At 38.4% G+C, this 12,144-nt stretch overlaps 1 protein-coding gene across 24 annotated transcripts in view; it reads left to right on the top strand.

Annotated features, from left to right (window-relative positions):
- sox6 (SRY-box transcription factor 6) overlaps window positions 1-12,144 on the top strand; it is a 151,170-nt gene that overhangs the window by 73,139 nt on the left and 65,887 nt on the right. For all 24 annotated transcript variants that reach the window (XM_081359802.1, XM_081359794.1, XM_081359791.1 and 21 more), the window contains one exon: window positions 3,435-3,524. In XM_081359802.1, the coding sequence (XP_081215928.1) occupies window positions 3,435-3,524 (90 nt within the window). The remainder of the gene's footprint in view (window positions 1-3,434; window positions 3,525-12,144) is intronic.

Below are 12,144 nucleotides of genomic sequence, written 5' to 3'. Positions count from 1 at the left end.
TGTGACCTCCCCTTGATCTAACCTTGGCCTGTAATACAGCAGTGGCCATCACATGGACTCGCAGTCAAACATGTTCATGCCCATATAAAAAAATCACGCATTTGATTTCTATTTACCAATATACCCAGATTTATGGAAGCTTGTTTAACAAAAAGAAGGTAATATTTTATTTTTGGTAATTGATACTTTTTCTCCCAATTTCAACATTATACAATGCCATTCAAAATTTGGGGCCAGTAAACTTTTTTTTATTATTATTAATAATTGAATTCACAAGGATTTGTTAAATTGACCAAAAGTGAAAGTAAAGACTTTTTATCATTGCTACAAAAAATCTTTCAAATAAATGCTGTTCTTTTGAACTTTCTGTTCATCAAAGAATCCTGAAAAAGGTTTCTCAGTTTTCACAAAAGTATTAAGCAGCACAACTGTTTTCAACATTGATAAGAAGACATGGTGACTGAGCACTAAATCAACATATTAGAATGATTTCTGAAGGATCACGTGATACAGAAGACTGGAATAATTTCAGCTTTGCTATTTGCATATTTTTACTATTTTACTGTATTTTTGATCAAATAAATGCAGCCTTGGCAAGCATAAAATACTCAAAAACGTAAAAAAAAAAATCTTACTGACCACAAAGTTTTGAACAGTAGTGTAGTTCATAATTGCAACATTTTTCCAACAATTGCAACTTTTTCACAATTGCTAATTGATATCTCACAAAGTGATTTAAATGTCTCAGTATGACTTTATATCTCAAATTGTGATTTTTCTGGCGGAACATGCCTACATATTTATTTCTTTTTTTTAAGTTGTGAATAAGATAAAGCAGTGCTCACGATAATAGAGGCATAGCTGCAACATACATTTTTATGGCATGAGATGAAGATCGCATCACACCACATTCATGAGTGTGATGATGTCACTCATTCGGAATGTTCTATGGCCTGGAGTACCTCAAGATACTGTATGACTACAATACATGCAGACACAAAGCACACACAACAGAATAGCCAAAGTCATTCCCATTCTCATGAATTGTGCCCTTTTGTTTGGCAAAGTGTGTTCACAAATGATCCATTGTGTGCACGAGTGGTTTAACTATGGCTTACGGTGCCGGAGGGCTGCCAGCGGCGTGGAAGAATGTCTGCTTTAGCCCCGTGCCCTTTAGCCTTTCACACAGGGAACAAACTTCTCTTCCTGTCCATGATGTCATCCAATGGCAACATGAGACCCGCAGCCCCTCTGCTCAGGGGTCATGGCCTGCAAAGAGCTCATCAGCTTGGATAAGGTAGAGATCTGTTCTTGATGTATTAATACTGTCTCTCACTTTAAACTGTGCCTGATGTTTGAGTCTGTTGAACACTTCACCTGATTCCTCTTCTTTCTGTCCACTGCATTTGACTGGGTGTTTTTCTGTCCTGTGTGTGTGTGTGATTGTGCGGTGGGAACAGGCTGACCCAGGCTGTGAGCTTCAAGCTCTTGCTGGTGAGCAGTGTGTTCTTTATCAATGACCTCGGGGCCGCAGCTCTGCGGATTCCAGCCATTCCTCCTCCTGATTCATTGTCTGCCAGACAAATGTTAATTGTTTTCATCATTGCCGGCTGTGCGGGGCCAGTCAAGCGAGCCCATCTCACTCTGTCTACCTTCCCTTTTAATGTCTTTCTTTGTGCGGCGTCTTGTTCTTATCACTCTTTCAGCCTCTCCGGTTGACCTTCAGCGGACAAGGGGTCACGTCTCACATTATCTACATATTGTATGCTTGTTCGTCTTTGTATTTATCTCTGTATGTGCACGATTGAGAATTGAAGAAACTCCGTACCTGGCCTTTGAATACAAAAAAATTCATAAAATTAGTACCTTTCATAAAGAAGATCTTTTTACACTCTGAGGTAGAAACAAATTCACCTGGACACTTTCACAGAATGTAGTTGACCTAACTTGAAAATATTGCATTATAGCATTTCATCTAGTTACCAACCACTGTGTTTATTATTTTATAATTTAAATACATTTTTTCTGACATTTCGACATCACACATAGTACTCTTTATGAACTGAGCTGACACACTTTTCTACTGTAATGCACTCAGCTACTGATCTCAATAGAATTTCACTTTATTACCACGGTCCAGCCATCAGTACAGTTATCGTGTATCATGGCTGTTGAAAGCCAGGTGTGTGTAATATTCACTTTCCTGTGAAGTAGAAGGAATTTGTTTCTTTCATTTAGCTCAACACATCGTTTGAATGGGAAGCCCCCCCCCTCCTCTTTTCTTTCTTTCTTTCTTTCTTTCTTTCTTTCTTTCTTTCTTTCTTTCTTTCTTTCTTTCTTTCTTTCTTTCTTTCTTTCTTTCTTTCTTTCTTTCTTTCTTTCTTTCTTTCTTTCTTTCTTTCTTTCTTTCTTTCTTTCTTTCTTTCTTTCTTTTTGATGCCTCTTTTTTTTCTATGAGCACAAATAGTTTTGTTGCTCAAGGTTTGTGGGTCATACCCAAAGCTATGGATTTGAGAGATTTTCAAGACACACTGCAGTATTTCGATTTTCAGTGTAGTATTTCAATGCACACTGCCATATAAATGCCTCTTTACTGCAGTTGTCTGTGTTATAAGTTCACTCAAACTGTTTGTTGTAATTCGATCTAATGTGATTTTTATCATTTTTGCATTTTTTTGCATTTTTTTTTAATAGAGCAGTACTTTATAAATTGTATTTATAAAGTATATTTATATTGTATTTTTATATTTATACTGTACCTGTGTTCATAGTTTGACTTTTTGACATTAAAGGTGCTGAATGTAACTTTTTGACTGTACTAAAGCATAAAAATACCATATGTTTGCAGAGATGCTAAGTTAACATACCTGTTTCTCTGAAAAACAATGCTACAGTCAGTTATTTTATTTTAAAATATAGTTTCCGTCTCAGAATATCTGTTTTTGTTTCGGTCTTTGTGATCTTGCCCACTGCCAATTTACCCAATAGTATTTCGACACCCTGGGTTGCCAGTTGGTGGAAATCACAGCGTATTACAGCCATCGAAGCCAGCAAACAGACTAGGTCAGAGATCACAGATTCTACCTGACCTAAAATACCTCGGCATAAAAAGCCAAGCCCACTCATCAACTTGCAAGTGTGTATATCTCCTCGCCTTCCATTGTCAATTCCGCTCGCTCCTGTTGCTTGTCCTTAATCTGGAAACCCACGTTGCGCGTTGAGTCTGAGGAGGAGGGGCAGGGGAAACAACCCTCTCCAATATTTTGAATTTGAACTGCAGTACCCATTTCAAACCGCTAGCTGTCAATCTTACACACTGCACCTTTAAATCTACTATGTGAGAAGCACAGAATACAGCCTGAAAGTTAAATGGTTTTACTTTCCTCGTTTGTATATGCATTCAGTTTAATTCTGAGATGTCGCCTGTGTTTCAGAATCCTCCTGCATGGAGAAACTCCTTTCTAAAGACTGGAAAGAAAAGATGGAGCGACTCAACACAGGCGAGCTGTTAGGAGAAATTAAAGGTAACGCTTACAAATGTGTTTCCATCAAATTAAGAAAGAATGGTGTGGTCCACGTGCCAGAATATGGCAGAAAAATATCAGAAAGCAACCTTTTCTGCTCACTCTTATCTTTCCTATCTTTATTTAACCTCTTCCTCCTCAGCATGACTGTTAAATGAGTTCAATATGCATTATGTCAGCTATATTTTGTTATTTATCTCCTGGAATGGAAATTAGACAGAATTCTGTGTATTCTGGTGAAATACATTTCTATAATGCTTGAACACACATGCAAAGGTGGGCTTGATATAAACAGAGAAAAGGGGAGATGATTGCATGGGTGTGTTTGTATTGAAGGATAGTGTGGCCCATACACTGTTTTTACCCACTGAAGGTGTTCATGGGATATGCTTTTTTATTTTTTATTTTATTCCATGAGCAGGTCTTAGCACTGGCTGTTACAGAGACGTGTTTATGTAGCAGGAGACAGCACTGCACCGTTTCTCTGATAACACACTAGTTCTGCCCGGCTCCAGCCACACACTCCTCCCTCACTATCTCTAACTCTCTTTCTCTTCCCTTTCTCTGGCACACTTGGTTTTGCCGTTCATTCCTGCCGACACCAATCTGCCCCATATCCTCAGAGCTTTATATCGACTCTTGATTTACAGTCACGTGTTTCAATAACAGCCTTTTTTGTTGGGTGAGGTGCAGGTGTCATAACGGTTAGAATATCCTCTGTTATAACATCAGTATTTCAGGACGCTTTTATTGGAGAAGATGTTTAGGAGGCAGTTAATAGCTGGATTTAGATTGCAAGGGTAATAACATTGGAGAGAAGTGTTATTGTATTTTGTTCCCTCGCTTAATGGTTAAGCCTCTTTTCCATCCCTGCACTGTTTAGAATTATGAAAAACGTTTGTCCTTGGTTTTAATTATTGGATTAGACCTACTCTCTGTGGTGTGTGGGTGGAGGAGGGGTGGAGGTGGGGGGAGAAGAGGGGAAAAAGAAACAGTCGCACATTCTAATAAGTGCATTCATTGGCAATAACCTTAATGAACCCCCAAATGTAAATCACATCTCAGTAAACCAGATTCATTGTACCTGTCCCTGTTATGTGGCACCGTAGATCAAAGTGCAGCGAAGAAAATGGCGAGGAAAGATTTAGCCTTTTGAAAGGAGATCTTTTTAAATTACAGGGTATTTTTCTGTTGGATAAATGGCATTGGGTGAGGTCATGTTTAAAAGGTATAAACAGGTAGAAGGCGTTGATGATACCCCACCAGTGGCCTCCGTCGTGATTTCCAGCGAGGCTGCGGGCGACTGTAGAGAAACAGACAGAATTACTTTTCATATCATACCGGCAGCCTAAGGTTTCTAATTAGCCTGCCATTTCATATGACTGTAGACATTTCAAAGGCCTCCTTTGTGCTCCCCCTTACAAAATGTCTCTCTCTGCGTTTGAAGTCGGCCTGATGTAAATACGGGCAATTAAAAAGGAAGCTCAGGGTTGGAGACACACAAGGTCTGCTTAATTAATACACAAACAAAGGCACCAAGCTGGAAAAGAGAAAAAACACACAACTTATGATTAAGATCTAAAGTGTTATGATAAATCAGAGAGCGCATTAATAGTCGGGTTAAAAAATCAATACAAAGGCCACACGTTCCTCCAGCTCGAAATTAATGGAGGAGAGTGCTGGATAAAAGATGGCACGAGGATGAAAAGGAGGCTGTTGCCTGTTTGGCCTTGCTGTTTTTGCTCTCATATCTGAACCGATGGCATTGTGCATTCTACCCACATTTCTTTGTGCTATTGTCATCGCACTACAAAAACCCGCCTTTGATCTTTGTTCGATAAATAAATCGGCTGGGAATCACTGTCCCCGCCATACTATGTTGGAACAAAATAAAGTTTCTCACTGCTTTTGAAATCTCCGCAGCTGTTCTTTAAAACCTTTACATATTTTCACCTTGTGAACCTGTCGAGACACTGCGCTGTGGTAAGAAAGAGTTTAGGAGGTGCAAAAGTAACTGATTGCCTTAGGGAATGAAGAACAATGGTGGAGAGAGAGTGGAAAAAAGCTGAAACTCTGAGAACACTTAGACTGTTTTCTAAAACACACTGACACGTCCGGACCTGCCCAACTCTGTTGCACAAAACAAGTAAACAAAGTCAAATACCAGATCTTTTTTTTTTTCAGTTTGGATGTTTCTTATATTTTAAGTAGTTTTTAAGCTCTGTTTATCTGAAAAAACGAAATGATATCCGGTTATTTGATGCATGAGTTTGAGAGGAAGGCCAGAATTGTTTTTGAGTGCTCTTAATTGTTGCCGAATATGTTTTCTTTAAGCCCCGTGTTGAAATCGGCACAGGGTTTAGGGGCAGCGCTAGCGGTAGCGGGTACAGGGCGTAAAAGGGAGTCAGCTACGGATCGCTTTTCACCCGCCGCCGATGGAGCGCTGTGTTTGTTTTCATACCTGAGCTCAGCTGTCAATCAAGAGGAACGGTGAAGAGAGAGATGAGATCTACAAAACAAAACCACAAAGCAGGAGAAGCAGGATGTCTGGAGGACGTCCAAACCACAGCACTGCCTGTTTGATTGTTAGAGAGAGAGAGAGGGAGAGATATATGAACAAATACAGAGTAACACATCAGATATATGCCAGAGAGTTTTAATGACCAAATTTAATGCAAAGGTGTGCTGCTGGTGCAATTAAGACTTTGTATTAGAAGCTTTGATTCACTTCAGCTACATTCAATTTTTCATACAATTAAAGACATTGGCACCCCTGCACCCCAGGTTCATTATTTGATGTGTTCCAGGAAATGTTCTAGTGGAATTTTAATTTGTCTTTGTCTTTTTAATGGATTTCATTAGTCAACCAGAGCTCCGCTCTTCTGCCGATGAGCCGTTTTGTTTCTTTCGCCTTGAACATTCAGATGTCCCTGACTGTTTAAAAAATGCGACGAAAAAACTGGAAGTCAAAATGTACTCGGAAGATCAGAGTATCCAAACGTAAACCAAAAAAAAGGACAGAAAATCAGAAATCTCAGCATTGTGTGATCGCGTGAAAGTGGTGACTATAGCTGCAATGTGAAAAAAGGGGTCCCTCGCTCTTTACCTAATCAATTTCTGAGTGTCGTCTACATGGTTGTGAAGAGAAAGTCCTGTGGCTGGCAGATAAGTAGAAGCTTTTTAAGAGAGCGGCAGGGCTGAGGGTGATTTCGATGTGACTCTTACCTGGCTTAGGCGCTCTTGGACAGAGAGCGGACTGTGAGGGTACAGAGCGCCGATTGTTCCAGCAGCTGGATTTACTTTTAAAACATGATTATTCAATTTAACGTCAGCTTTATTCTTAATGGCTCCAATAAAGGCAGAGAACCCATGCTAGTGTAGATACAGTATGTGATGTGACACTCCAGGATAAGCATGGATATCTTTTTTATCATTGCGATGCACTTTTTAAAGCATTGCTATTCCATTTAAAAAATATGGTATAAAACACAAAATAATTATACATTAGATAGTAAGGAAAAATAATAAATAATAATAAATAAAAAAAATTCATTCATTTTACTGTTTCATTCAGTTTCGTGGGATTTAAAAAAAACATTCTCAGATAGAAATTATTTTATATTAATTGTTTATATTCATTTATATATTTTATTTATGTGTCATATATTTGTATTATTTAAATGGATATTAATAATATTTTTTATATATTTCTTATAATAATATTAATTATAAATATTAATATTCATTAATACACATTTTATGTCATTTAATTATTGTAGATTTATGTTGAGTTTGCACTTAAAGAAATGTATTTGAAAATAAAATTATAACTGACTTTACTTAAGTGTCTGCGATTTGAAACGATTTCAATGATTTAAAAAAAAAATACAAAACAAATATGAGATTGATTGTAATAAAATAGTTTAATCGGTGCACATTTTTAGTTCAAGTCTATTACTGAAATAATTGAGCATCTTTTGAAGTGAGGAAAAACAAAGCAAGTTTCTGTCTGCTTACTGACAGTTGATCTGTAGCAGATTTGAAACCGTTTTAGGCATTGTTTCTGACCGAGGGAGAGGAAACCTTCTCCCCCCATCACAGCATCTGAAATATTCCTTCATCTCCCCCATCCTCTAGTGGCACGCTCTGCATTTTTCTCTCCCTAACGCCTCAATAGTCAAACTGTTTGCCCTTATGTACCCAAGTGAAATATGAGCCACTGTAAATTATTATTCTTTGGGCCACATTTGCAAGATGAATGCGGGGAGAGCTGTGCTCCGTTTCTTTCCTAATGAATTGAGGAATTTAGCTTGTGGTGTTTGGCTGTAGAAAGGCACACCTTGTTTGCTGCCTCTCTTCGCATGGTGTTATTGAAAGTGCTTGTGAACAGGAGCGAGTTGAGGGGAAGACAGCCATCGAAGAAGCCCGACACACACACACACACGGTTCAGACCTGAGGAAAATCACTTCTCTGAACACTAAACCACAGGGCATGCATTTAAGCTTTCCTGCTAGGCAAATATTTTCATTTATTAGGAACATTCACAATGTCCTACACTGTTACAAGCTCTAGCTACAGTTGCTCAGAGGTGGTGAAACCCAATAATGCAATTATTCACAAATTAGAAACATCTTTGCGTGACGTGTGCCACTAGCAAACACAGGTTTAATTCTGTGTACTGCAGTGTTGGGAGAGCTAATGTTTATCAGAGGAAGGGTCGCAGAGCTAATGTTCTGCTCACGGCCGTGTAATGCTGTTTAAGAGCTGGCAGGGCCATGCCCGGGTCGCTTTAGCGCATGTCACGCTGGATTTCCGACTACAGTAGAGTCTCCGGACTCTGTCTCCACTCCTCCCCAAGCCCCGGGGTCCTAAGGGGATGTACATTGCTACTAATGAAATCTTTATGCACAGGCACAGTGCACACAAGCACAGAGAACAAGCTAGGCCTTGAATGGTTGTTAGGTTTAATCAAGGTTTTTTATTCTCTCTAATGATGATAATAATAAAACAGGAAGAGGTCAAGGCATCTAAGTGAGTGATGAATGGGCGATTTTAAACGTGTGTGTTCAAGGACAGTTTCATTCTCAGCGGTGACCTCGGCGTCAATAAACTCTGATAGGAGAAACATTAAAATGCACACCAGGAGCTCTCTGTCCCGCATCTGTCTGTGTGGGCGTGTGTGTGTTATGTGGTTAGGTTGAGCTGTTATTTCGGTTGGACTCTTTAATGAAGAGGTTTGTGTGATGCTGAGGATGCTGGGAGAAGAGCGGGGCTCTTGCATTATCTTAATTACACTCGTGAGCATCGCTGCTGTCGTCATTAGATTATTAGTCTGCATTAAAGTGCCCCATGAACGTCAAGAACATGAAGTGTGTCTCTGTTTAAGAGCCACTCTGTTGACTTTTGGTGTCAATCTAGTGTTTTCGAGATGGGATGGGAAAAAATACAAATCCTTGTTGAGAGTGTGTAGTAAGATGTAATGGAGTGCATTTAATTTACATACTCAGAGTAGTATTCATATTCTGCTATCACACATACAGTATGTAAATGAAATGATGTAGAATTATCCAGAACAGATTTAAATACTGTGTTTTGGTTGCTAAGCTTCTGTGCAGGCGTGGCCATACTAAAATGCACAGCTAATCACATTTAAATGCTCACAGTACTGTATCTCGTTTGGCACTAGTATATATTGAGGACAAGACGTTCGCCCTTTTTTTATAGCCTGGACAAGAGCTGTAAATTTGCATTATGCAAAATTTTAATGCAGCATTGAAAGGTTTTTTGAGTTGATGATTTGGGCTGCCATATGCTTACATGTGCTAGCAGGTCCTGGTGCATGCTAGTTAATGAAGTTTTATTGGCAGGATCAGCAGGGTTTCAATCCTCGCATGGGGCAGAAGGCTAGGTAAAACAGCTGTTGGTCATACTGTCTCAATTCAGGAGAAAGTAAAAAAAAAAAAAAATTATTAATGCCATATTAGTCAATATGCTGCTTATCATTCAACAGCACAAATGTGAATCATTTTAAATGTTTGTTTAAATGTTGTTATTATTATTATCATGAAAAATATCATATTATATATTTGTGTATATTATATTTGACATGTTATTCTTTTAATTTCAGTTTATATTTTATAATTATGTAATTATTAAGAGTAATTAATATTATATAAATTTATTGTAATATAGTATTATATTATTATTTTTTAATTAAATATTTATTTTAGGTATCAGTTGTTGTTTATGCAGTTGTATTTATTTGCATGTTTACCATTGGTTCTTGTCTTTAGATGCAACAAGGTTCTGCACTCTTAATAGTGATTTAACCATACTCACTTTGAGGTCACTGACAAAACATACAAATATATTTTTTAATTCCCTTTTTGTCATCTTGACTTGAACTCTCTTATTTGGTATTGACATTGACAATGGAGACAGAGATTCTTCACATAAAAGAACCTTCAGAATCCATATGGGGACCATAAATCGCAGTCCTTGTGTGTATGTATCGCTGGGCTAAAAATAATTGTTTTATTTTATTATTATTATTGGTTCAGATGAGAGAACATACCTTTTCACAGCCCCTTAGCTGCCAGCCATGTCAGGCACGCCAGCTATGCACAGCCCGCGTCCGGGCCCGGCCCGGGCACAATCGCTGCTTTTAGAGCCCTCTTAATTTACTTTGGATGGGCTCGCAGCATATGGGAGTATCCACAAAAGCCAACTGATGGAGAGACAAAGAAATTCCAGTATTCGGACATTAGGGGGGGAAAAAAGTCATTCAAATTTAGTCATAATGGTTCAGCTGTCCCATCCAAAGGAAGAGAAGAGAATAGAGAGTTTTTCCCTCTTTCGCCCCTTTTATTTTTTTCCTCCTCTTTCTTCCTAGTGTGTGCCTGGATCTTTTATCTCTCTTATTCACTTGGGACTCTTCAAAGTAACAAGCTGCCCTCTCTTCCCTTGGTGCTGGACTTGGAACTCAAATTAGGGACTGCTTGATTAGAGGGGAAGGGGGGGTGGGGTTGGCCTGGGGTGGCAGAATGGCTGTTGGACAGAACAAATCGCACCCCTACAAAGTGTCTTTTATCTGGTGGCCCCTCTCTTTGACAGCTCCCTCTCTCGCTCATTCACTGCAGTCGCAGTTGTTTCTCTCCGGTATTCGAGTTGGACATTGTTGGAAATGCCATCCAATCTGGTTTGTGACAGTGAAGGGAGAGGAAGGTAAATGTTCTGTTGATGTCGCCTCTCTTGCATATTCTTGCCCATTCTTTCTTTTTCCCCCTCAGCCAAAGGTCCTGAGTGGAATCTTATGTCCTCGTTGATGAATTAGACAAACCTAACCTTCTCTCATTATTTAAAATCTCCTGGCCAGACCCTGTCAAGCCAGAACGACAATGCAAGGAGACACCTTTACAAGAGCAGCCAGACTCACTGCCGTTAAGAGCAATGCAATATGCACCACTGCTCTCTTTGTCAGCACTCTGCAGACAGATACAGAGCTAGCTCCCCCCATGCTCCCCTGCCAATAAAAGTTTTATCTGCTTTTAAAAGAAATCTATAATTCAATACAGAAAGAACAGGATTTTCTATACCAAAACAGGAGTACCAGAATGTGCACAATTCTCATGTAATTCTCACAATTGAGTTTTATCCATACAAGTAAATTCATGTATTCATTTGTATTGATATATCTCAATTATGAGATTTAAAATGTTTTATCACATTATTTTATAGTAATATATTTTTTTGTAATAGTTGTAATATATTGAATGTATTAATAATTTTAATAACTTTTATTTTTTAAATGTATTTATATAGTTTTATTCATGCTTTATTTGTTTATACACATACAGTATATACATACATACTAGACTGTTATTAGACCAATATTTAACAGTATTATTATTTATGTTAGATTATGTAATAGCTATATTTATTTTTACACAATACCATGTATAATATTGTTAAATATTAGCCTATTTTTTGCTATTCAAGTGCACATCTTTCAAGACATTCAACTTTCCATTATCCACTGAGAAGTTGTCTGTTTTAGTCAGAAAACAATGAGGTAGGACCAGAACAGGGCAGAAATATGAGGAGGGAAAAACAGGGGTGAGAGAGAAGCAGGAAGACATTTTGGTAGCGGGGTGGGGTGTTAGGGGTGAGCTCTGAACAATCGAGCCGGAGACGAAACAATGGAGCCTCTGTTAGTATGCTGCTTGTGTTTGTGCAGACCAGCACTCTGCATACACAGAACCTGTGCTGGGTCCTCCACAATCTGCGGCCTCTCTGTAAAACTTGGCTACTGTAGCACGCATGCAATCGTTACCTCTCTTTCTCTCTCTCTCTCTCTCTCTCTCTCTCTCTCTCTCTCTCTCTCTCTCTCTCTCTCTCTCTCTCTCTCTCTCTCTCTCTCTCTCTCTCTCTATATATATATATATATATATATATATATATATATATATATATATATATATATATATATATATATATATATATATATATATATATATATATATATATATGTGTTTGAGAAATTATAATTACGGAATGTATCCTTATGGAAGTGTAGTCCTGACTTTTGTATTTCATTACCAAGTGCAGCGGATTGTGTGA

This window comes from Scardinius erythrophthalmus, assembly GCF_964197995.2.
Source record: "Scardinius erythrophthalmus genome assembly, chromosome: 2".
Taxonomy (NCBI): Eukaryota; Metazoa; Chordata; class Actinopteri; order Cypriniformes; family Leuciscidae; genus Scardinius; species Scardinius erythrophthalmus.
Note: the sequence above shows the minus strand (reverse complement) of the source record. Positions and strands in the feature narration are given on the sequence as shown.